The 25327-nt window shown below is 40.7% G+C and overlaps 1 protein-coding gene across 2 annotated transcripts; it reads left to right on the top strand.

Annotated features, from left to right (window-relative positions):
* The first annotated feature begins 6524 nt into the window (after nucleotides 1-6524).
* Nucleotides 6525-25091, top strand: LRIF1 (ligand dependent nuclear receptor interacting factor 1). Of its 2 annotated transcripts, XM_066246911.1 has the most exons (4): nucleotides 6525-7005; nucleotides 18187-19699; nucleotides 20863-21129; nucleotides 22402-25091. In XM_066246911.1, the coding sequence occupies exons 1-4, from the start codon at nucleotides 6938-6940 to the stop codon at nucleotides 22834-22836; spliced, it is 2283 nt and encodes a 760-aa protein (XP_066103008.1). In that variant the 5' UTR covers nucleotides 6525-6937; the 3' UTR covers nucleotides 22837-25091. The 2 variants fall into 2 exon arrangements, with proteins under 2 accessions (XP_066103008.1, XP_066103009.1); XM_066246912.1 differs by lacking the exon at nucleotides 18187-19699 and having other exon boundaries at nucleotides 6537-7005.
* Nucleotides 25092-25327: the final 236 nt, after the last annotated feature.

The following is a 25327-nucleotide window of genomic DNA, read 5'->3' on the forward strand; positions in this document are numbered from 1 at the left end:
AGTCGTGTCAACCTGTGGGGCCAGGAAGCCTGGAAGGCTTCAGTTCAATGACCTTTCTTTGCACTCTGGAGCAGGGGCCCTGATGGAGTCCTATGAAGCCCTTTAGGGTGCTGGAGCCTTTAAGAGCATATGCCAAAAGCTGGTATTTTCTGACTTCTTTTGGGCCTTATTTGCCTTTTCTGTTACTTCCTTGGCCATTATAGACCTTAAAAGCCATGCTCAGAAGATCTCACTGAGGGCTTGACTAAGAGAGCAAAATTGGAAATTCAGTGTTTAAAGAAGCCTATTAGACTGAGGAAAGAAAGGATTTGATATGTGGTGGTAGGTGGTTGGAGACTGCGGAGGGTCTGAGTTAGATCTAGGGTGAGACTTCAGGTGGTGGGGGTTAAGGCGATGCCTAGATAGACTAGAGACTGAGAGTGAAGTTGAGCCTTAGCAGAGAAGACATGATATTCCTTCATAGTGAGGAAGTTAAGAAGGGTGAAGGTATGTCTCCTTGAAGTAGGCAGGGAGGGGCTGCAGAGCAGTAGGTTATTTACATATTGTAAACGAGTACTAGTTTTGAGATTGCATGCTGCTAAATCCTGAGCTAGTGCCTGCCCAAACAGGTGTGGGCTGTTTTTGATCCCCTAAGGTAAGACAGTCCACATAAAGGTAAACAGAAAGTAAGAGTCAGGGTGTAGAGGGATGGTAAAGAAGGCATTCTTGAGGTCTAGGACCCTAAAGTGAGTGGTGTTTGAGAAAACGTGTGACAGTAACTTGTAGAGATTAGGGACTACTGGATGGAGGGGAACTATTGCCTCATTGATTACATGTAAGGCTTGTACGAGGTGATAAGCCCCTTAGGGTTTTCGAACAGGAAGGATGGGGGTATTGCAGGGAGAGTCCATGGGGATGAGTAAGCTTGGTTTAAGAGGTGGGTAATTATTGGTTTAAGGCCTTAGAAACAGACAAAGTTACACATTAAACAAAGTCTTCACATATAATGAATTAAGAAATTTAAATGAGCGTGCTTTACTTGTTTCAATTAAAATTATACTAGAGATATTTTCTGAGAAAGAGACAAGACAGATTACTTACATAGCTTAATATAAAATTCTGCTTTTTTTTAAGTTTTCAAGATGACAGGGAGTTGTCAGCATAGAGGGGAGGAAGAGAGAAAGCAGATGGATGGACAGTGTGAGCAGCTGGATGGAAAGAAGGAGGGTCAGAATCTGCAGGAGGAGGAGGAGGAGGTTAAAGTACTGGTGTGGCACCACGTGGTCAGAGGAGTCAAAAAAGATTTAGAGCTCTGAGGAGAGGGGAGAAGGTGAGGAGGAAAGAGGCACAGTCACAGTTTGTAAGGAGGGAGGAGGGGTCAGAGAAGAGACAGACAGAACTGCAGTTTGTAAGGAGGGAGGAGGGGTCAGAGAAGAGACAGGCACCACAGCCAGAGCCACAGCTTCTAAGGAGGGGGAAGGGGATGAAGAACACAATGGAGAAGGGAGGGGGCTCTTGGAGGGAAGAGACTCGAGTGGAAAAAATTTTCAGAGGGATCAGAGAGGGGTCCCGAGAGAGGGGTGTCCTCGGGGGTCAGGCAGGAGGGAGAGAGCTGGGAGTCACGGAGAAGGAAAGATTAGGAGCAGAGGTGTTAGGTGAGGTTTCTCTGGCCAAAAATGGCCTGCGTGTAGAACAAGCAGTACAGAAATTAAGGACAGGAGAGAGGGGAGAAGAAAGCCTGCACGTAAGGAATTTCTGATGCCTTCCCCATCCGGTGGCAAAAGTTGTCAAGATCTCTTAGGATATTGTAATGGTAGTAGAAAGCAACCTGGCTAGGCGCTTAGACTTTTGAGGAAGTTCGTAGAAGCTAACCACTCAGAGTAGAAACTTCCCAAACTGTGAACCTCAGAGAGTAGGGTGAGTCCCGAAGGAGTAGTGCCGAAGGAGTAGAGGAGTAGTCTCTGAGGCCTGAGGTTGGGAGGAGCCCATATTCTGAGGGGAGCCTGGCTTGATGTTTTGGACTGAGAGGATCCCACAGTAGAGGAGACTGGTGAGAGAAGGGGGGGGGGTCCCTGCCTTTAGTCACAGTTCCAAGAGGAGAAAATCTCCTTAGAAAGAGAGTCTCAGACAGGAGGTTGTCACCCCAAGGCTGAGATCCTGGGACGTAGGAGAGGGGCCTGGCTAGGTGTGCCTAGACTTTTGTAGAAGTCCATAAAGGAGTAGAGGCAGACCACCTGTAGATATGGGGTCCGAAGTCAAAACCGTCCGTCCAGGAAGGAGTGTTTTGGAGAGAAATTTGGAGGCCAACCGGGGAAGGGGAAGGGAGAATCTCCTGATCCAGCAGGGGCTCAGGACAGGGTTAGACTGCTGGCCAATTGACCTACAATTACATGTCCAAACAGAATCAGAGAGTAAGCCCGGGATGAGCTGCCGCTGCCCATTGCTTCCCTGGTTGTAAGTTTGGACGGCAAAGAGGGATCGTCCAGGCAGTTAGTACCCTGTCCCAGGTTTCGGCACCAAATGTTGGAATCCATGGGAGTCCGAAAGGCCAGAGTCACAGGCTTTATTGAAAGGAAGAAAGGAACCCTGCCGGGCACTTCTCCAGGGGAGAAGGGCACCGAAAACAGACTGAGGTAAAATTTTATAGGGTTGGGGATAGCCTCGAGCAAGGATGTGCTGGTATGTTCAGCTTTCTGGAATACTCTTCATTGGGGTGATTGACCAGCTTCATGGAATTCCTTTGTCCCATGGGCGATTGTCTGGTAATAAAGGGTGGGGTCAGGCAGCCAAGCGGAACAGCAAAAGGGCAGTTTGGAATTCATGTATCTATCAGTACTCATACTCAAGTATTCTGTTCGGGTGCCACTTGCGGACCAGCATGACTCCTAATAACAGTGTGGAATTAAGGAAACACACTTATTAAGGAAAAAAAACGATGGGAGCAATGGGACCGAGAGGACTCTTCAAATGCTGATTGCAATATCCGAGTGCCCCATAGCTGAAATACTCAGCATCATAGCCAATATGAAGCTGGTGGGGGGAGAACTTAGCCTTTTGCTAAGCCTCGAATCTACAATGGCTTTTTGCCATTTACAGTCTGCAACAGAGATGTGCCAACTTCAAGAAAAATCTGTTCAAATACCCAAATTTTCATCCAAAATTTTGCCCTAATCCTGTCAACCATTGTATCTCCATATCCTCTGAATCTAATCTTATCCCTCCTTAATACTTCACCAACAAGGCTCCTGTACCAAGGAGTCCCAAAATATTGTGTCTTCTCCTCCCCCTGGCCATGTCACCTAATTTGTGCATGTGGCCTTATGTCTTGGGCTGTGGATTGGAGCCAGTAAACCCTGGCTTCTATGTCAATCTTTTGATTAATCTTTTTTTTTTTTTGTATTTTTCTGAAGCTGGAAACGAGGAGAGACAGTCAGACAGACTTCCGCATGCGCCCGACCAGGATCCACCTGGTACGCCCACCAGGGGGCGATGCTCTGCCCCTCCGGGGCGTCGCTCTGCCGCGACCAGAGCCACTCGAGTGCCTGGGGCAGAGGCCAAGGAGCCATCCCCAGCGCCCGGGCCATCTTTGCTCCAATGGAGCCTTGGCTGCGGGAGGGGAAGAGAGAGACAGAGAGGAAGGAGGGGTGGGGGTGGAGAAGCAAATGGGCGCCTCTCCTATGTGCCCTGGCCGGGAATCGAACCCGGGTCCCCCGCACGCCAGGCCGACGCTCTACCGCTGAGCCAACCAGCCAGGGCCTTGATTAATCTTTCTAACCATTATTCTAGGGGATTCCCAGTCAGATTCCTCATCATAATCTTTGCCTGACAGCTCTTTAAATTCTTCCAAACTGGGGTAAATAGACTTGTTTGGGGCCTTTTAATGTTGGGGACCTATAGTGCGTCCCCCTGACCCACTTGATCTCTGGTAGTGCTGTATCGACACCTTTGTTTCAACTCTATCACTGTCCACCTCATTTATCCCTTTTTTTCTTTTTTTGTGAGAGAGATAGAGAGACAGAGACAAACAGGAAGAGGGAGAGATGAAAAGCATCAACTCATACTTGCGGCACTTTAGTTAGTCATTGATTTCTCCTCATATGTGCCTTGACCAGAGAGAGGTCGGCTCTAGCAAAGCCAGTGACCCCTTGCTCAAGCCAGAGTCCTTGGGCTGCAAGCCAGCGACCATGGGGTCATGTCTATGATCCATGCTCAAACCAGCAATCCCGCACTCTAGCTGATGAGCCCGCGCTCAAGCCAGATGAGCCCACCCTCAAGCCAGTGACCTCAGGGTTTCGAACCTGCATCCTCAGTGTCCCAGGTCTACTCTCTATCCACTGAACCACCACCTGGTCAGGTTTACCCCTTTTTCAATAACCATCTGAAAACTTTGACTCTGCTGAGTCAAGTCATTGACTCCCCGCTTTGTCTATCCCTGTTTTCTTGATTACTTTAATGTTTTTGGTATTAGTTAGAGCCATAAGGGGAAGCTGAGATAGCAAATCTGATAAGGTTTCTCAAACGGTTCGATTTTGTAGCAGTAAAGTTAGATGGGTGCCCATGTGACAGGGACCCCCTTAACCACAGCATTTACCATAATTTAGGTGCCAGGCATAATCAGCAGGTGAATATACTAGTCATCATAAAGCCAGTTCCACACAGCTTGCATGTAAAAGGTATCAGCTGCTTCATCTGGTGTGTTTATTTGGCATTTATAGAGGGGAGTTGGGAAGTCCCCCTTCTCAGGATAAACACACTTTACTGTGGTTTGTATCCAGTTCACCTGCTGGCTGTTCCCTTGGGAACTGCATCAACTCAAACATGCTCTGTTGCTCTGCAGCATTCAAAGCCAAACATAGCCCCTAAGTTGATTAATTTCAGTCTATTTTAGTCAAGGTTTAGAAAGTTGATACCAATCTACAAAATGAGCCAGCTCTTTCACACTACATCCTCTAGTTTCAGCTGCTTCTTGGTTTTCCCTCCCCCTGCACTAACTACCTTCTTGGTGACCAGCGGTCTTAGAGGTACTTATCATTGTCCCTGTATATTTTTTCCCTTTCTAGGCAACTTTGATGCTAATGGCTGAAGCTCAGACTGATACAAATCTGAGCTTGGTTCAGCATCAAGGCCCAACCCAGCGCTTTTCATTTTGGCCATTACAGATAACAATAGCCAGGGAATTGTATATTTAGTATGTTTATTATTTTTCACTTCCTTACATATCCTCAGGAGTTGGGTCTACTACCATTTCTAAATTCCATTGATAACTTTTACCTTTAGTAACAGCTATAGTTTCATATCATGAGTGATTAGGTAGAGGTCCAGGGATCAAAGGTTCATCATCCCTCCCACTCCCCACCCCTTGTATCCTTTCTCTTCAAAACCACGTTTTCACCAGCCAGGGTCATTCTAGTAAATCCCACTTCACTGACACCAACAAAACTAGGTTTTGGTGCCCAACTTTAACATGTATGGAGACTTCCCAATACCAACAAGCAATTCTCGGACACCACTTTTTTCTTTTTTCTTTTTAATTTTAATTTTTTGAGAGTCAGGGAGACAGGAACATTAAGCTGCTCCTGTATGTGCCCTGACTGGAGAATTGAACCGGCAACCTCCACACTTGGGATGATGCTCCAACCAACCAAGCTATACGGCCAGGGCTAATCCAGCCAGGACTTAATTTTTATTGATTTTTAGAGACAGAGAGAGGAAGGGAGAGAGAGGGGAATGAGTAATCAGCATTTTTAAAAGATCGACATAAACTTTAAAATTAGCTACCTTATGTCAGTCTCCTAAATTTAAAGTGAGTCAGTTTACATAGGTATTGTCTATACCTAATAAAACTGGATCTTTAAAATACTCATCCTACAATTTATTTCTAGCCCTAGCTGAACTATACAATGTCTATCCCTTCAGTCAGACACTGAATCCGTTTCTCGGATAAGTGATTGAATGGCAGGTATCAAGAGGCTTCTGAAAAGCTTTCCTCTGGAAATCCAAATAAAGATCCTACCCTCCTCCCACCTCGCAAAAAAGGAAAGAAACTTATATGACAAATGATATATGGTAAATGAAGCTTTTAGAGAATTAATGAATTAACTATATGACAAAAATAATAATTTTGACCCGGGCATGAGCGTGGGGTGGGGAAAGAGGTCAGATTAAGTCTAGCCGCAAAGTTTCAGTTAAGAGGAAATAACCTAGAAATCCTCAGGAAGTAGCAATAATGCGGAGCTGGATGCAGGAGGGCGTTTAAAATTCTCTCACGCAACCATTGTACTACGATCCCAAGAGCCCTCCGATGGCTGAAGGGAGAAGAAAAACTACACTAGCGGCGAGCACAAAGGCAGAAGATTTACAATTGACCCCGGAAACATTTTATTTTGCGTAGGTAACTGGAGAATCTCTTTGGCGATTCGGTCCTTGATCCGGAAGAAGAGGAAGCAGACAACACTTGAGATTGGACAACGTCACAAAGGCGGGGCTTTGACGAGACAGTCACCTGGATAACCGGAAGTGACGACCACAGCCGCCGCTGGCTGGGCTTGGCTCTAGTCCGCGGCTTCAGTGGGCGCGGCCTTCACCGAGGAGTCCGCTCTGCTGGGGGCGGTGCCATTAAGGTCACGCCTCCCGCGCTGACTCCGGGTGGCTTTGAAGCCATGTCGTAGGCTCTGGGGGGCGGAGACTCGAGCCGATTCGCTTAGAAGCGAGAGCCGATCAGTGTTGTCAGCGGCGTCCTATTTTCCGGCTTCCGGTGGCGGCACCGCCTCCCTGCGAATCTTGAAACCACGCCCCCTGGGAATACCGTCGTCGCCCTCCTTTCAGCCTCGAAACTCCTCAGAGTCGCTCCGGGGCGACTCCAGCCCAACATTTCCTCGCTTTCATTCTGCCCCTTGGAGGACCCCAGTCCCCCACTGCCCTCTTCCTTGGATGTGCTGACCCCTCCCCCCTCTCTAAAATGTCCAATAACCTCCAGCGAGTCTTCTTGCAAGCCGCCGAGGAAAAGCCAGGCAACGCCTCGCACTGGTAAGTACGGGCTTCCGACCTCCCTCGCCACGCCCGCCCCTCGCCCGTCTCTTAGGACGTCGAATGGGCCGTCGCTTCCCGTCACGCTGCACCCGGGCGAGCGTCCCTAGGGAGGCGCCCGACCCCCGGGGTGGTTAGAGCCCTCAGCGCGCGTCCCTCTCGGAAAGGCAACTCCCCTCGCGGCGCCGAGCGCGCTCATTTCCCCCGCCGGGCGGCTCCGATTTCCTAGGCGGACCGAATAGAGCTCCACGGGAGCTGGAAGCAACATGGCCGACGCTGCTGTGTGAGCAAAACTTTCTGGAAGGTTCGCGCGCTCGCAGGAGGAAAACAAGCGGCCGTCCGCGCGAAGCAGCAAGTGCAGCCCAGGTGGCGCTGGACTTCGTGAAGAGTGGCGCGATTTCAGAGCGTGAGGAGGAGAGGAATGAGTTTGGGGGCCCTTGATACGCGTGTATGAATGTAGAAACCGAAAGATTGTTCTAGGATGAGGGAATCGATAATTTTAAACGTTCAAGTAACAGCTTTATATGGAAAGAAAGAAAAGTAAAAAAAAAACCCAAAAAAACCCTCCTGTAAAATCAGTCTTTTGGAACAGCGTATTTGAAGCAGGGGTAGTGCGAATGCCATCTCTTAAGTGGATGTCTGTGTAGAAGAGCTATATTTGGTATGGGGAGATTCCAGTATTCAAGACACTCGTTTGTAAATTTTTCTAAATGTTATCACTAACTCAGTAGTTTTGGTTTTTTTTTAGTTTAGGGTTTTTTTTTTTTTTTTTGAAGCTTCTATTCGAGCAATGAAACGGGAACAAAACTAGAATATTTTAAGTTCACTCCGTGGTTAGTGGACGGATAATGGATAATAAGTGGTGAGAAAATTTTAATGGGTCTCTGCAGAAGGCAAGTGCGAAGACGGAGGAGGCACGGACGTTAAGATGGCAAGTTCGTGGAAGAGGATTTCTGAAGAAAATCGAACTGCGTAGGTTGAACCCTGGCTTTGTGAGGCCAAGTACCTCAGTTTTCGTTCTGTAAATAAGGCCACCTAGAGGTATTTTGAGGTTGAAAAGAGTGATAGTCATAAAACAATTAGTGTTGGAAAAATAGAAAAGCACTATTTAAAGGTGGTGGTGGTTGTTTTAAGAATACAACTTCGCTTCTGTACAAATTGTGGCCCAAGAAGTAGGTTTCCTTTGCTTACGAGTAGATTCAAAAGCTGATTCTAATAATGACTTCTAAAAAGCATGCGTAATATTCCGAAACGAGACGGTCGCTAAACCAGTGAGCTGAAACAAGATTGAAGAACTGTCAAGAAAGAACTATTGTATTTCAAATCAAAAGAGCCAGCGTTTGTGGCCCTGGCCGGTTGGCTCAGCGGTAGAGCGTCGGCCTGGCGTGCGGGGGACCCGGGTTCGTATCCCGGCCAGGGCACATAGGAGAAGCGCCCATTTGCTTCTCCACCCCCACCCCCCCTCCTTCCTCTCTGTCTCTCCCCCTCCCGATGGCCCGGGCGCTGGGGATGGCTCCTTGGCCTCTGCCCCAGGCACTGGAGTGGCTCTGGTCGCGGTAGAGCGACACCCCGGAGGGGCAGAGCGTCGCCCCCTGGTGGGCAGAGCGTCGCCCCTGGTGGGCGTACCGGGTGGATCCCGGTCGGGCGCATGCGGGAGTCTGTCTGACTGTCTATCCCCGTTTCCAGCTTCGGAAAAATACACACACAAAAAAAAATCAAAAGAGCCAGCGTTTGTATAGGTATATTGCTTGTTGGATTATTTTTGGTGGAAGTTGGGGGGAGAGACAGATACTACTCTATGGATATGCAAAAGTAGGATTCCTTTTTAATGACTTATTTCTTCTACCTTGTTCTAGTATCTGGATATTGATGACACCTGACTTAACAGTTTGTTTCAGGAATGCATTTGTTTTTAAAATTAGAAATAAGACAGAATAAGAACTTTATATTTTTCTTTACTGTGTACTTGAACTGTTTTTATCCAGTTCGATCCCTTTGGCTATCTATATCTGGCATTTTAAAAAACATTATAGATTGAATTATGTTTTGGTTACATTCATAAGTCATTTGGAGTTTATTAACTTACTGATTTATGCATCTTTTCTCATCTTCAACTGCATTTATTTCTTCAAACCACTTACTTTGATTATTGGTTGCATATTATGTTGTTTTATAAGTAACAATCTGCATGATGTCCAAATAGAATTTTGTAAGTAATTTGATTAATATCAGTTCTTGGAAACTTCGTATTCTTATTTTCTGATAGTATTTTTGGTGGTACTAAATTATTTAAATATTTTCTTTATGAAAAAATGACTAGGATTTTTTGTTTTTTATAGTACTTGAATTTTCTGCTTTTTTTGGGTATACTTTTCTTTTTAGTAATGTGATACAGAAAGTTTATTGTTTGAAGTATTTCTTGTTCATTGGGCCATAAAATAAACTCAGTCTTATAGTACAAAGGAAAAATCTGGAAGATAATCGTGATAGTAGGTATTGTTTTATTTAGATTTGGTCTTTGTTGCAAAGAGGAAAGCAGGAGTCAGAATGGGAAAGAAGGCAAGCTGTGGAGTTACAGAGACCTAGGTTCATATCCTGGTTCATTCACTGCTTATCAGTACAGTTCAAACATTTGGTTATAAAAGGATTCAGTAGTAGTACCTGCTCTGTGATATACTGTGCTAAATGGAGAGACCAACTTAAAAATAGAGTGTGAGCCATGCGGGTGGAAAACTTGACAGTCTGGAGGGGAGGAGATGTGATATATATATATATATATATTTTTTTTTTTTTTTGCATTTTTCTGAAGCTAGAAACAGGGAGAGACAGTCAGACAGACTCCCACATGCGCCTGACCGGGATCCACCCGGCATGCCCACCATGGGGCGACGCTCTGCCCACCAGGGGGCGATGCTCTGCCCATCCTGGGCATCGTCATGTTGCGACCAGAGCCATTCTAGCGCCTGAGGCAGAGGCCACAGAGCCATCCCCAGCGCCCGGGCCATCTTTGCTCCAATGGAGCCTTGGCTGCGGGAGGGGAAGAGAGAGACAGAGAGGAAGGCGCGGCGGAAGGGTGGAGAAGCAAATGGGCGCTTCTCCTGTGTGCCCTGGCCGGGAATCGAACCGGGTCCTCCACACGCTAGGCCGATGCTCTACCGCTGAGCCAACCGGCCAGGGCTGTGTTATATTTTTTAATAGCTTTGTGCACAGGCTGCTGTGAGGTCATAGAGAGGGGTATTGTAGGAAAGGTTTCTGGAGCAGCTGAGTTAGAGAATGTGAGTGTTAGCTACCCAAGTAAAGAGGAATGCAGGCAATGCCCAGGCCAGGCAGAGGAAATTGGTACATGAAGCACCAGTATGACTTCTTAGTAACAATTGCGATTTATTGTTTGATTCTATACTACAATCAGGATAGGTAGCACAGGAGGGGTTGGTTTGCCCTGCTGAAGAGATTAGACTTGTTCTCTTGGAGATGAGAGGATTTAAGGAAAGGGCTGTTGTATTGTGGTCACCAATACATTTCAGATAGCTGATGGCAGTATGGATTTGGGGGCGAAGGATCAGGGATGTAAAGATTCTGTTTCACTAGTCCTTTCAGAGATGCTTAGAGCCTTGAACTACCTGATATAAAGTAAGGGTTGGAGTTAAAGAAATACAGAAGGGAAAATATGCAAACCTTGTCAGTGAATTGGCATGAAAATTTTCAAATTTTTAGTTGATGCAATTGAATATTTTGGACCCTGGTCTGTTGGGGTTGTGCAGTAAACAAGAAAATGGATGGGATTGCCCAGGAGAGTGTGTAATTCTGAATAAGTTATTGAGGATCGATTATGACGTTAATTTTATGGGTAAATATTGGTAAATTGAGGTGAGGAACACACCAAGAAAGCCCTCTGAGAGAGATTTGAATCTGAAACTCAGGCAAAAGCCTATGCTAATACATCCTACAATAATAGGAATTAGGATGTCATGAAACTGTCAGTTGGCTTCTATGTACCTTTAACCCCTTATTTTTAAATGGGAAGTTAATAAAATGAATGTCCTTAGCAGGAGGCGTGATCAGTGGTTGGCAAACTGTGGCTCGCGAGCCACATGTGGCTCTTTGGCCCTGTGAGTGTGGCTCTTCCACAAAATGCCACGCGTGGGCGCTGCCTCGATAAGGAATGTACCTACCTGTATAGTTTAAGTTTAAAAAATGAGGCTTTCAAAAGAAATTTCAATCGTTGTACTGTTGATATTTGGCTCTGTTGACAAATGAGTTTGCCGACCACGTGTTCCATTGTCAATTCAATGTGCATTTAGTTTTCTTATTATGTTTACTTTTGTGTTGTTATGTTTACTTTTGTGGTGTGTGTGTGAGCGAGAGAGAGAAAGAGAGACAGAGTCAGAGATCATGCAGGCTCATTGAAATCTATTTTTCATTAATTTCTTAGTTGATGCAATTGAATATTTTGGACCCTGGTATGTTGGGGTTGTGCAGTAAACAAGAAAATGGATGGGATTACCCAGGAGAGTATGTAATTCTGAATAAGTTATTTAATATTACTAAATGTTTGTTTTCTCAACTATAAAATAGGAATGGCAATACCTTGCCGGGCTGTTTATTAGGATTAGATTTATGATAGTATTTATAATAACATCTATTATATGAATAATACTATATTACTACATTGTATACTTATGAAAATTATGTAAGTACATAGTGTTAAATTATAGGTAGTAATATATATATATAGAAAAAGGTCTTGCAGTAGTAGAAAAAATATATTTTGCAAAAATATCTACAAAATCTTCATTAGCCTGCAAAATTTTTATCATTCCATCTCAAATATATGAATGTTGCACATCATTATTAGAATAGTAAAAAATGTCAGTTATATAGCATTGTAAATGTTTGATATAGCTTTTATTAAAGTTCTCACATTCTCAAAAGATTACCTGATTAATTTGTTCTTTCTTGGACACCAAGATATATATTTTAGCAAGAGAGAGAGTTGGAGAGGGAGGGAGAAAGAGAGGAACAGACTGGGGTCAGATACAGGAAGGGGGAGAGATGAGAAGCATCAACTTGTGGTTATAGTACTTGAGTTGTTCATTGATTGCTTTCTCATATGTGGCATGACTAGGTGGCTCCAGTCAAACCAGTGACCCTTTGCTCAAGCTAGTGACCTTGGGCTTCAAGCCAGTGACCATGGGGCCATGTCTAGGATCCTACCCTCAAGCCAGCAACCCCATGCTCAAACTGGTGAGCCCACACTCAAGCCAGTGATGTTGGGTCTTTGAATCTTGCTCCTCAGCGTCCCAGGTCGGCACTCTATTTGCTGTACCGCTGCCTGGTCAGGCACCAATTGTAAGTTTTAATGGAATAGGGTAACTAGCATATATTGAGTGCTTATCATAATTTTAGCCTCATTTTACAAGTGAAGAAACAAATTCGACAAGGTTAAATAAATTTACCAAAGTCAATCAACTAATAATTGGAAGAGCTAAGATTAGAAGCCCGTAATCTTTCTAATGTATTCCTATATTCTATTTTAAAGTCTTAAACTGTTGTTATTTTCCCAATGTAGTTTCTCAGTTGAGACCCCAGCTAGTTTAAGATAATTAGCATGTTGATGATTCTTTTTAAGACACCAATCAGAGCATGGGATGCAGAATCTGATTCTAGTTTTAGTTCTAACATGAGTTAGCAGCATAAGCTCTTTAAGAAAACAGAATCTTTATAGGGTTTTAGTTCATTTTAAATGGAGATCTGAAGAAAAAGGTCTTATCAATTTAAGAAATATGAACTTTTTCCATTTATCATTTCTCTCTTTAGCATTCTGCATTTCAATTTAATTTTTAACACTCATTCCATTTGTTACTAGGAAGCCATGGCTTTTTTCTTTTTCTTTTAGCTTATAGAATCCAGTACAAACTGTAATTTTAAAAAATCCAGAATTCTACAAGCTAGAATAAGAAAAAAAAAATCCACAGTTTTCTAGTATTAGGTGTAGAGGATATAGTTGTAATTATGATAATCCTACCTTTAAGGAACTTACAGTCTCTGGTAGAGTATATGAATCTCTACTGATATACTGATATAGAAGAAGCTGTATTTTTCTTTCCTTTTTGAAAGGGACTAGAAGAGAAGGGGGGAATCAATGATTTATTTGAAAATAGATTTTCTTAGGTCATCTTATTCTTACACAAAGATTGTTTCCAATCTTTATAGATTCTCAGATCTCTTCTGTTTTCGCTCTTATTCTTAGCAGATGGTGTCATATCCTTTTTTATAGAGAAAGTAAAATGAAAGCAGATTAGAATTACCTCAGCCTTCTAAAACCAAAGCTATAAACTTACCTGCAAATGCCCCTAACTGGAACTGTCTTCCAGTTCCAATGGAAGATGTTTCTCTAGCTCTCTTTAGGGTTCAGTTACTCCAGCCTGTCTTCTGGTTCTCACTTTCTACCTCCTTATGAAACCTTAACACTTAATTATCTTGTGTTCTTCTTTTATTACCAGTCTTTTTCTCTTACAACTCCCTTGAGCATTTGTGCAGGTTCTGGTTCATCTAAGTTTAAAAAATGAGGAAGAAAGTTCTCTTCCTTGATCGTGCAGCTACTTAGCAGTCTTTCTTTTCTCCTTTACAGTCCGAGTTCCTAAGGGGATTGTTTCTATTTACTATCTTTATGTCCTTTCTTCATAGTCACACCTCAGCAACTTCTCTGTCCACTAAACTGCTCTTTTAAAGCTACCCATGACACATGCCATTCATTCCAGTGTACATTTTAAATCTGCATCCTACTTGGCCGCTCAAACTTTTAATAGAATCGCACACATTTTGTAGAAAATTCTCTCTTCCTTTGGCTTCCATTACATCAAAATCTCTTGTTTTCTTTCTATTGCTCAAAGAAAATGGGAAGCTGCTTAAATATTTTAAACAGGGAAGGGCCAGCTGTAGTAGTGTGCTAATTTGCAGGGGAGATGGTATAACTAAAAAGAACAGTTATGAAGCTATTATAATAGTCTAAGCCAGAGATAATGTCTGTTTGGACTAGAGTGAAGACAGTTATTTGAAAAGAAATGAACAGCCCTAGCCAGATAGCTCTGTTGGAGCAGTCTCCTGATACGCAAAGGTTGTGGGTTCGATCCCTGTCAGGGCATATACAGAAACAAATCAGTGTTTCTGTCTCTCCCCTCCTTTCTCTTTAAAATAAAATTTTAAAAAGTTTTTAATAAAAAAAGAACAACTCAAGGGAGATAAAGGAGATAGTAGCAACAGGATTTTGTGATTGAATATAGATGGTAAGAAAGCGGGAACTACTTGTTCTAAATTAGACAGCTAAAATAAATGCCATTTACTTAAGGGGGAAAAATTACTGGAAAGGTCATATTGAGTTTTAGGTGCATTTGAGATTCTGAATGGAAATGTCATGAGGGAAGTTGAATACATAAACCTGAATCTCAAATGAGCGAAGATACAAATATTTGAATGTTGCTATATAAATGGTCATAATAAAAGAACTCATCTAGGGAAAGCTTACAGAGTAGAAAGAGAATTCAGTTTAAGCTTTGGTGAATTCCAACATTTGAAGGTTGCTTAAAGTAGGATGAGTTGGCAAGAAGACCAAGGGAGTCACTGCAGAGGTAGGACAGTGTCATCTGTTGGAGGCCTGGGAAAGAAAATGTTTTTAAGAAAAGGTGCAGCAGGCCCTGGCCGGTTGGCTCAGCAGTAGAGCGTTGGCCTGGTGTGCGGGAGACCCGGGTTCGATTCCCGGCCAGGGCACACAGGAGAAGCGCCCATTTGCTTCTCCACCCCCCCTTCCTCTCTGTCTCTCTCTTCCCCTCCTGCAGCCAAGGCTCCATTGGAGCAAAGATGGCCCAGGCGCTGGGGATGGCTCCTTGGCCTCTGCCCCAGGCGCTAGAGTGGCTCTGGTCGCGGCAGAGCGATGCCCCGGAGGGGCAGAGCATCGCCCACGTGCCGGGTGGATCCCGGTGGGGCGCATGCGGGAGTCTGTCTGACTGTCTCTCCCCATTTCCAGCTTCAGAAAAATACAAAAAAAAAAAAAAAAGAAAAGAAAAGGTGCAGCAGACATTTTTGTACTCATTCAAATACATGTTTTAACTGGATTATAATTCTCTATTTACATGTCCGTGTACGAGGTAGTTAAGTTATTTTAGGGATTGTAGGTTGTACTAGGTTGGAAGCAAACATTTTCTGTAAAGGGCCAGATAGTAAACTATTTTAGGCTTTGCATGCCATGTGATCTCTGCTGTGATGACTCAACTCTGCTGCTTTAATATGAAAGTAACACAAGAAGAAAATGAGTGCAACTGTGTACTAATAAAACTTTATGGATACTGAAATTTGAATCTCATGTAATTTTTACATGACAAAATATTCCTCTGATTTTTAAAAAATAATTCAGAAGAAGAAAATATTCTTAGCTTATGGACTGCACGAAAACAGGGAGGGGGCCAGATTTGCCTCACAGGCTGTACTTACCCTTTCCCCAAAACTGAGCCTGGTGCCTGTATCTTAACAGTCACAAAGTTCTAATCCAGTTTAAAAGTGCTTTTTTGGGGGGTTGGGGGGAGGTGGTGAGGTAGGTTTTCCTCATCAAGCCCTGAAAGCAAGAATTCATACTTTATATTCATGCTTTTTTTTAGAGATTAATTTTTTACTTACTAAAAGTAAATATAACATTGAAGCAATATCAAGTGGATAGAGGGTTTTTTTTTTTGTTTTTTTTTTTGTATTTTTCTGAAGCTGGAAACGGGGAGAGACAGTCAGACAGACTCCCGCATGCGCCCGACCGGGTTCCACCTGGCACACCCACCAGGGGCGACGCTCTGCCCACCAGGGGGCGATGCTCTGCCCCTCTGGGGCGTCGCTCTGCCGTGACCAGAGCCACTCTAGCGCCTGGGGCAGAGGCCAAGGAGCCATCCCCAGCGCCCGGGCCATCTTTGCTCCAATGGAGCCTTGGCTGCAGGAGGGGAAGAGAGAGACAGAGAGGAAGGAGGGGGGCGGGGTAGAGAAGCAAATGGGCGCCTCTCCTATGTGCCCTGGCCGGGAATGGAACCCGGGTCCCCCGCACGCTAGGCCGACGCTCTACCGCTGAGCCAACCGGCCAGGGCGGATAGAGGTGTTTTACATATTTGTAAGCTATAATTATGTTTTATTGGGTTGTAGAAAGGTAAAACTAAGTTCCAGTGCTTCCTAGGATGCTTAGAAATTTTGGTTTTGATTTTTGTTAATACCTGAGGTTGAAAAACACTTGTGTGCAGTAAAAAAAAACTTTACACTTTTAAGAACTTTTTTTTTGTCCACAAAGTTTTTTCTTCATTTGATTTTAGTCATGTGAGGGCATACTACTATATTTCTCCATGTATAAGATGCTCCCATGTATAAGATACATCTTAATTTTGGGACCCAAAATTTGAAAAAAATGTATTACAAAAAGTTAATGAACTCAAGGTTTTTTCCGGGATCCACCTGGCATGCCCACCAGGGGGCGGATGCTCGGTCTCTCTGTGGTGTTGCTCCGCTACAATGGGACCCATTCTAGCACTTGAGGTGGAGACCATGGATCCATCTTTAGTGCCTGGGTCAGCTTTGCTCCAATGGAGCCTTGACTATAGGAGGGGAAAGAGAGAGAAAGGAGAGGGGGAAGGGTGGAGAAGCAGATGAGCGCTTCTCCTGCCCTGGCCAGGAATCGAACCCGGGACTTCCACATGCCAGGCCGACGCTCTACTGTTGACTTAACCAGCCAGGGCTGAACTCAAGTTTTATTCGTCATAAAATTTATACAACTCCTCATCACTCATAACTCCCACTCATTAGCTTGTCCTCATCTGTGTCTGATGATGAATCACTGTCTTCATTTATTGCCTTGTTCTCAGTTCCATCTATGGCGTTTGAAATTCCACAACCAGTGTATAAGATGCACCCAATTTTTAGACCCCAAATTTTTTCAGGAAGAGATGTGTCTGATAAATGGGGAAATATGATAGTTCTCTAGAACATGGACTCTGCACTCATGTTGGTAGAATTGAGCACAAGAAAAAGTCCATAGACAAGTGAACAGATTATTTAATTCATGATGACAACTGGTGATATGTACCATGAAAGAAATCAGTGGTGTAATATTTTGGACTATGAATTAGAGGGGAAAGGATAGTTAAGGTGGTCAGATACTGGAGAAGTATCATTTATGCTGAGACTTGAGTTACATGTGTGGGAGAAGTAGAGAATTTGCATGTGTAATGGCCTTGAGTTCCATGAGCTCTTAGTATTTTTCAGGAACTGAAAGGTAGTTTTAAGTATAAATAATTTGAGGTACCAGCATTCAAGAAATCTACAAATAATTGGTTATACAGAGATTTGTATGGGATTTTTTTTAAAAACCAATCTGTACTGAGAAATAGCTAATAAGTATCCAGATCAAAATTGGCCAAATTAAAAAAAGTTACTTTCAGTGTGTTCCATGTTCCACGTTCAGACATTGCACTTATATATATGAATTGACAGGCAATCAGAGCTAGTATGAGCAATTGCCATACCAAGGGCTGTTTAGCATTCAATTTCAAATGTGCTGAGACAATAAATCAAAGAAGAAAATGGTTCCTACATGAATAACTTAGTTTAGTCTCTAAAATATGGCACACTTAGGTATCACTATAAAAGATGCCTTAGCAAAAGAAGAAAGGTTAGCAGAACTTGTAAGCCATTGTTAGTGGGAAGAACAAAACATTGCGGGGGGCGGGGGAGAATAAGGGAAATAGAATAAGCATAAATGGAGGTGAACAATAAAAGTAAAGGAGGAGGACAAGAGGAAAGAATTCAAGGAAAAGAAAGAGGGAGGATGCTAATAGTTTAAGAGAAGCATATTCTAGTAGAAATAATTTTATACAGGGTAAAACATTAGAAAACTCTTCCTTCAGTTTTAGGAATACATGTTCCTATCTCATACCTATTACCTAAGCATGTGAGATATAAAAAAGCTGACCATATCTTTGATTATTTCTTCTTCTACTTCAAAATCTTTGTTTTGTAATATTTCACTTTTAAAAAAAGTGACAAGTGGTATGCTTTTATTATATTCTACATATATATTAAAAATATTTGCAAATATTTGCTTTTAAATAAAATGTATGTACCGTGTAGTATGTTGTATTTATTTATTCGTGTTCTTTTAAGTGTTTCAGGCTGCATGTACCAAGTAGTTCAGACGGTTGGCTCGGATGGAAAAAATCTTCTGCAATTACTTCCAATTCCTAATTTCTCTGGAAATCTTATACCACTAGTTCAATCTTCAGTTATGTCTGATGCTTTGAAAGGGAATACAGGAAGCCCAGTTCAAGTTACTTTTCAGACTCAGATTTCCAGCTCTTCTACAAGTGCATCATCAGCTCAATTGCCCATTTTTCAGCCAGCCAGTTCTTCAAACTATTTATTTACAAGAACAGTAGATACAACAGAAAAAGTTAGAGTTACTTCTCTGGGAGCTGAAAATTTTACCTCATCAGTTTCTAAAGTTCAGAGTCATGGTGTGAAAATTGATGGACTCACCATGCAAACATTGGCTGTTTCTTCCTCCTCAACACAAAATGATTCATCTTATATTTTGGTAAATCCTCAGAGTCTTCCAATGACTGTGAAATCTCCAGTTTTGCCTTCTGGGCACCATTTACAGATTCCAGCCCATGCTGAAGTGAAATCTGTCCCGGCGTCGTCATTGCCTCCTTCAGTTCAGCAAAAGATACTTGCAGCTTCAACCACAAGCACCTCAGGAACAGTTGAGACCTCCCAAATACCATCTGTTATTTATGTATCTCCTGTTAAAACAGTGAAAAATGTAGTTAACAAGAACTTTCAACACATTTATCCAAAACCTGTTACAGAAATAGCAAAGCCAGTGATTCTAAATGCCACACAGATCCCAATGAATGTTACTAAAGAGACACAATTAAAAGGTGGTCAGCATTCTCAAGCTGCTCCAGTGAAATGGATTTTGCAAGAAAATCTACAGCCTTGTACTCCATCTCGTGTTCCTGTTAAGTCTTCAAATAATGTGGCTTCACAGATTTTAAAAAGTTTTGTAGAGAAGAAAAGTTTGGGAGATAATACTATGAATATGCCACCATTGAGTACCGTCAGTCATAGTGGGACACAACCCAAAAGTATGCCTATTAAAGATAATGCTCTGGTTGTGTTTAATGGGAAAATCTATCTGTTGGCTAAAAAGGGGACAGATGTTTTGCCATCACAGATTGATCAACAGAATTCTGTTTCTCCTGATATTCCACCAAGAAAAGATGTACCACACATAGTGAGTTCAAGTCCAGTCACAGAAATATCCACAGAGGTTGTAAATTTTGTGTTGGCTAAAAATAAATCTTCCCAGATGGAGACAAAATCATTTACAAATACCCAGCTTGCTTCCATGGCCAAACTAAGGTCAGAGAAGAATAATAAAGTGGAGACACCATCTCTTTCTATCCTAAACCCACATAATCTGAACCCATCTATTAACTACTTAAGACAGAGTAAGACTTTATTCATAAAGGCAGACTTTCCACATGGATTTAGTACAGGAAATAATGCCCCCCCAAAAGAAAATGTCATCCAGAGCATAGAGAAAATAAGTTCCTCTGTTGATGCAACAAGTATTACTTCACAACAGTGTGTTTTCAGAGACCAAGAACCAAAGGTAATTTTCCATGTCAGGGTGTTCTTTTTATCTGTGTAGAAGATATTTCTTTTTTAATTCTCAAAAGTTATCTATTACCTTTTCCCCTTTTCTCCCATCCTCCACGCCATCACACATGAATGTTTACCATACTCCTATGAATGCTTAATTAAGTCAAGGCTTTTATCTGGGGGAAATGTTTGAGGAGGAGTATAATTGAGAGAATCCAAGTGGTATCTTTGACTTGAATCATTTGGCATGCCAAATCTTTAAAACAAAATCAAACAAGAAAATCACAGAGCAGCAGAGTGTAGAAGAGTTGGAGAAGGATAATGTGAATTAAAAGCTTAGTAAAATTATGTATGTGTATATATACATACATATACACACACACATAACATTTGTACATATGTATACATATATATTCAATAGCCTACTTTTAGTACATGAAGAGACCAATATGCATATAGGAGAGCTGAAGTTTTTGTTTTGTGGTAGTTTTACTGCTATCTGGCAATTTTTTTAGGTAGGTGATGGATGGAGTAGGACAGGGCTAATCAGTATCGTTTAGGTCATTTGTCAAAATGAGATTTATCAACATCTTTGGTTTTTTTTTTAATTTTCTTTCCCTTTTTTTTTTTAAGCCGTACTGACTTCTCATCCAGTTATTCAACATATCCACATAGGAACTTTTATGTTCTACTTAAGATACGTGATTCTGTGCTCACTAAATATTTGTACCCACCTTTTCCTTAGAGATCTAGTTAATGCAATGGTTCTCTCCTTTTAGTACAGAATTTATTGAACTCCAGATACGTAAGGAGGTGAATTCTGATTAAATTTAAGATTGGTTAAAGGCATAAGACTTCAGAAAACTACAATTTCCAATTAATGTCATGTAGATTATTTTTAATGTGTCATTAGTCTGTATTCTCATTTTGTTGTTTGAGAATTGAGTACCTTTCTAGTGCAAAAAAGTACAATAAATGAGAAATTGCTTGGGAACATTTTAACTGTACTCAGTTCAGTTTTTTTGTGTGGGTGGTAAGACAAGGGTAATGCAAACCAATCATTTAGAACTTTAAAGCATGTTTGAAGATGAGGTAATCACTTGGTTGCCAGTTTGATAAAATAGCTTACGTAATGGGTGGTATTGTTTGTGTGTTTTCTTTTCCTAATTTCAGATCCAGAATGAGATGGCATCAACATTAGAAAAAGTTACTCAAGAAAGAAAAGACAAGAAAAATTCTCAAGGAAGAAGCAGTAAGGCATCATATCCGAAGACTGATGTTGAATTTAAAAAGCTATTTGGTCTCACTAAAGATTTGAGAGTATGCCTTACTCGGATTCCTAACAACTTGGCCACTGGAGAAGGTTTTGATTCCTTTAAGAGTTTGGTGAAAAGTGAGAAAGAGGCAACGTTTATAGTGAAGGAAGAAGAGAGAAAACAGGTAACATATTTTAAGTGTTCTTTGTAGGTACTCTAAAGAGACATGAAAATATTAATTTTCTTGACTTGGTTTTTTATAATCATGTCTTAATATAACTAATAGTTATCAGCTTTGCATATATATGTATTATACCTAAATAGTGTTAAGAAGAAAACAGTATGCCTGATCAGTGGTGGTACAGTGGATAGAGCATTGCCTAGGATGCTGAGGACCTAGGTTTGAGACCCTGAGGTCGCCAGCTGGAGCACAGGCCCACCAGCTTGAGCGGGGAGTTGCCGGCTTGAGTGTGGGATCGCCTGCTTGAGTGTGGGATCATAGCTATGATCCCATAGTTGCTGTATTGAGCCCAGAGGTCATTGCGTTGAAGGCCAAGATTGCTGGCTTGAGCAGGGGCTCACTGGCTCTGCTGGAGCCCTCCACTCCGTTCAAGGCATGTTTGAGAAGCAATCAATGAACAACTAAAGTGGTGCAACTACAAGTTGATGCTTCTTATCTCTCTCCCTTCCTCTTTGTCTTTCTTCTCTCACTCTTGTGCATGTGCCAAAAAAAATATGCATAGGTAAAAATGCATCTCTGGTTAATTAACAATGTTGTTTTAAGTGTTTTTATTCACCTACCGGTAATGTTTTCATAAAATTATAAGAAAATGGCTATTACTTTTTACTTACACTACTTTGAAGACCCTGTCTAAAATAAATAATCCAAGTATAGGGAAAATATAAGCATGCAAATGTTCATTGCAATATTACTCTGTATACGAACATCTTAAGAAGTCAATAACGAAAATAAGCATCCCTGTAATTTTGCCTAGTGTCGTTCTACTTAGGAGTTTATCATTATTAAACTAATTAATATCCTGAACTTAAGATCAGATATCAGTGAGTCTTTCTCATTGAAAATCTTTAGTATTATGTCTACCATGCAAAAGGGAAAATATTAAATCCTAATTCTCAGGTCATTCACAAATGGCTATTATTTTTGGTGACAGATCAGTACAGAGTCTAATGCTTAAGCAAGGAAATGCAAATTAAGCAATTTATTCTCAATGAAAATCATTAGGACATTGTTTTGAGTGTTTTGTTTGGTTTTGTTTTTGTTTGTTTTATGGTACCATAAATATTAATCTTTTGCTGTAGTTCTCCATAGATTTTGTTGAGTTGAATTTAATTCCTAAATATTTGTACCTGCAAGTGTGTTAAATTTCAGAGCACACTCTATGTATGGCACTAATATTTTGCTTTTATATTGGCTTCTTATTCAACATTGCAACAGAGTTTCTGTAAGAAAAGAACAGCAAAAATTAAGAAGATGTATCACACAAAGAAGAGAAAAACCGAGAGTGCTTATAACACAGCTGTAAATGGAGGAACTAATGTCACCAGCTCGCAACTCATTAGCTGTGTTTTACCAACTTCAGATGTATCACACCAAAACATTGTCACAAGCAGCAACAAAACTGGAGAAGAAAAGAGAACTGAAGTAGAACACTGTACTGGTGAGAACCAGGAGAAAGATGCATTGAATTCAAGTGCAGATTTTGAGCAAAGTCATTCCTTTAATAAAAATTATACTGAAGATATTTTCCGCATGACACCTCCAGAGTTAGAAGAAACCATTCGCGACGAAAAAATAAGAAGACTTAAGCAGATACTGAGAGAGAAAGAAGCAGCCCTTGAAGAAATGCGTAAGAAGATGCACCAAAAATAATAAAATATTGCTATACTTAAAGACTTCAAGGAATTAGCTCTTTTTTTACCATATATATTACTTTTACATTAAGTTAACTATAGATGTATTCTGAAAGTGTCTTTCATGGTGAAATTTTTTTCTTCAGTTGATTATAAAATTTTATTTAAGGAATGTGGAAAAGGTTGATCCACATGGGATATCTGAATCTTTGTTTAACCACTTTTTGGAAGGAAAATTGCCTATTTTTTGTTACTTTTAACTAGAATTTCTTGAGTTTGAATATTTGTGCAGAATTTTTGTTATTGTTTGTATCTTTACCTAATTGCTCAGTCATTATTCCAACAAGAGATAATTATCGTGTATAGTACTGTTGAAATTATACAATGCAAGAGAGAAAATGGGCTCCAAACTTACTTTGCCAATGGGCTTGTGTATGTACTCAACCTCTTTACCCATAAAATGATGATACTTTCTCACCATTGTAACTTTTTAAATTTCATGAAAAAATGTATAGCAGCATTATTTAAAATTTCAAACATTTCTCAAGACTGAGGGACACTTGTTTTGTATCTTTTACAAAATAGTTTTGTATAGTCCAAACTGAATTTTAGAATAAGGCTATATGATGTATTGTTTGCTTAATGAGATATATGCTATTTGTAGGCAAATGCTTCTTTTTTGAACATGGAAATATGACACTTGAACTATTTGAAAAACATGAACAATGGCCACATTTAATTCTTTTTAAACATGTGGTTTTCTTAAAAGAGGTAAACAGTTTTCTATCTGGTTTTCTTTTATTTGGAAAGTTTGATAGTGATCAGAGAGAGAGAGAGAAAGGAAAAGGAAGAAAAAACATTTAAAAATGGTTAACAAATTCCTTGAAGTGAAGTAAAATCAAACCTGTGCATTGGCAACAAAATGCTGAGAAGTAGAACAAATACAAATAGAAGTAGTTGATAAAAGTCATCAACTAGATTCTCATGCTTTTTCTTTTTGGTTTTTTAATTTTGTTGATTGATTTTAGAGAGAGAGAAAGAGGAAAGGAGAGAGAGAGAAGGAGAGAGAGTGAAGCATTCATCTGTTGTTCTACTTAGTTGTGCATTCATTGATTGCTTCCTGTGTGTGCCCTGACTAGGGATTAAACCTGCAACCTTGGTGTCTTAGGTTGACATTCTAACTAAGTTAACCTGTCAGGGCTGCCTTTTCTTTATTGTAACAGTTTTATTGAGATAATTGACTCTTTTAAAGTGTACAAGTCAGTGACTTTTATTCACTTTGCAACATCTACATCTAATTTTAGAATATTTTCATCACCCTACTACCCCAAACCTGATATAAATTAGCACTCTTGTCTCTCTAGATTTGCCTGTTGTGGGCATTTGTAGCATGGAATGCATCATTCAAAATGTTTTATTTAGTGACTGGTTTATTTCTTTTGTCTCACTAATATCAAGATTCATCCATTCTCTAGCATCTTTTAGTACTTAATTTTTTATTTTTTAAGTACTTAATTTTATAAATTGTTACATATATATATTTCGTCATACGGATATATACCATACTTTGTTTATTCACTCATTTATGGACATTTGGCTAGTTTATACTTTTATCTACTAGGATGTTATGTTGCTATGAATGTTTTCAGTTCTCTTGACTATGTATAAAAGTGTAATTGCTAGGTCATACTCTAACTTTTTATTTAACATTTTGAGGAACTGTTAAACTATTCCAGTCAAATTGTGTTCCCTTCCTCCACCAAAATGGATCTTGTCAAGGACAACAGTGACTTTTATTAGCTAGATCCAGTAATTAAGATCTGTCTTCTTAATTTTTCCATCATTGAGAACATAGTTTCATGAATCATTACTTCTTTTGAAAAATCTTCAAATGCTTTATTAAAGAAACAGTACATGTACATATAGAAAATTTAAAAATACAGCATGGTAAATATTAAAAATTAAAACCATGTTCCCAGTAAGCTAAAATATTATTAGATATTTCATTTTGGAACTAAGACATACATAACTAAAGGCTGTCAGTAAATAGATTTTAAAGTCATAGGTCTGGATAACACCACTTAGGAGAATGGTATAGATATGGTAAAATTGGCCTCATCTTGTGTCTGAGTAAATTTAAAAATTGGAAAAAAATCTAATGAATTTTGAAGACTGGAAGAAGAGAATATTAAATGAGTTGTGTTTGTATATTCTTTGAACAGTTCCTGATTATTCAATATGTCAGTGTTTGTTTAATAAAATCAACTAAAATTATCCTAAAGACAGTGCAATGCATTCATCTTTCAAAAATTTTTCCACCCATTTATTTCAGCCTACTTTCTCCTTTTTTATTATTAAGGTTTTGCTGCTCATGAAATTGTCAAGTACCTGTTATTTTCATTGTATTTTATATAAAATGTGACTTGAATTCTTACAACAAAAATTCCCCAATCTGTCTATGCTGATGGTCCCAAGCTCCTACTCCTCATTCTGAAATTTACTTAAATTAG

Source organism: Saccopteryx bilineata, chromosome 11, assembly GCF_036850765.1.
Source record: "Saccopteryx bilineata isolate mSacBil1 chromosome 11, mSacBil1_pri_phased_curated, whole genome shotgun sequence".
NCBI lineage: Eukaryota > Metazoa > Chordata > Mammalia > Chiroptera > Emballonuridae > Saccopteryx > Saccopteryx bilineata.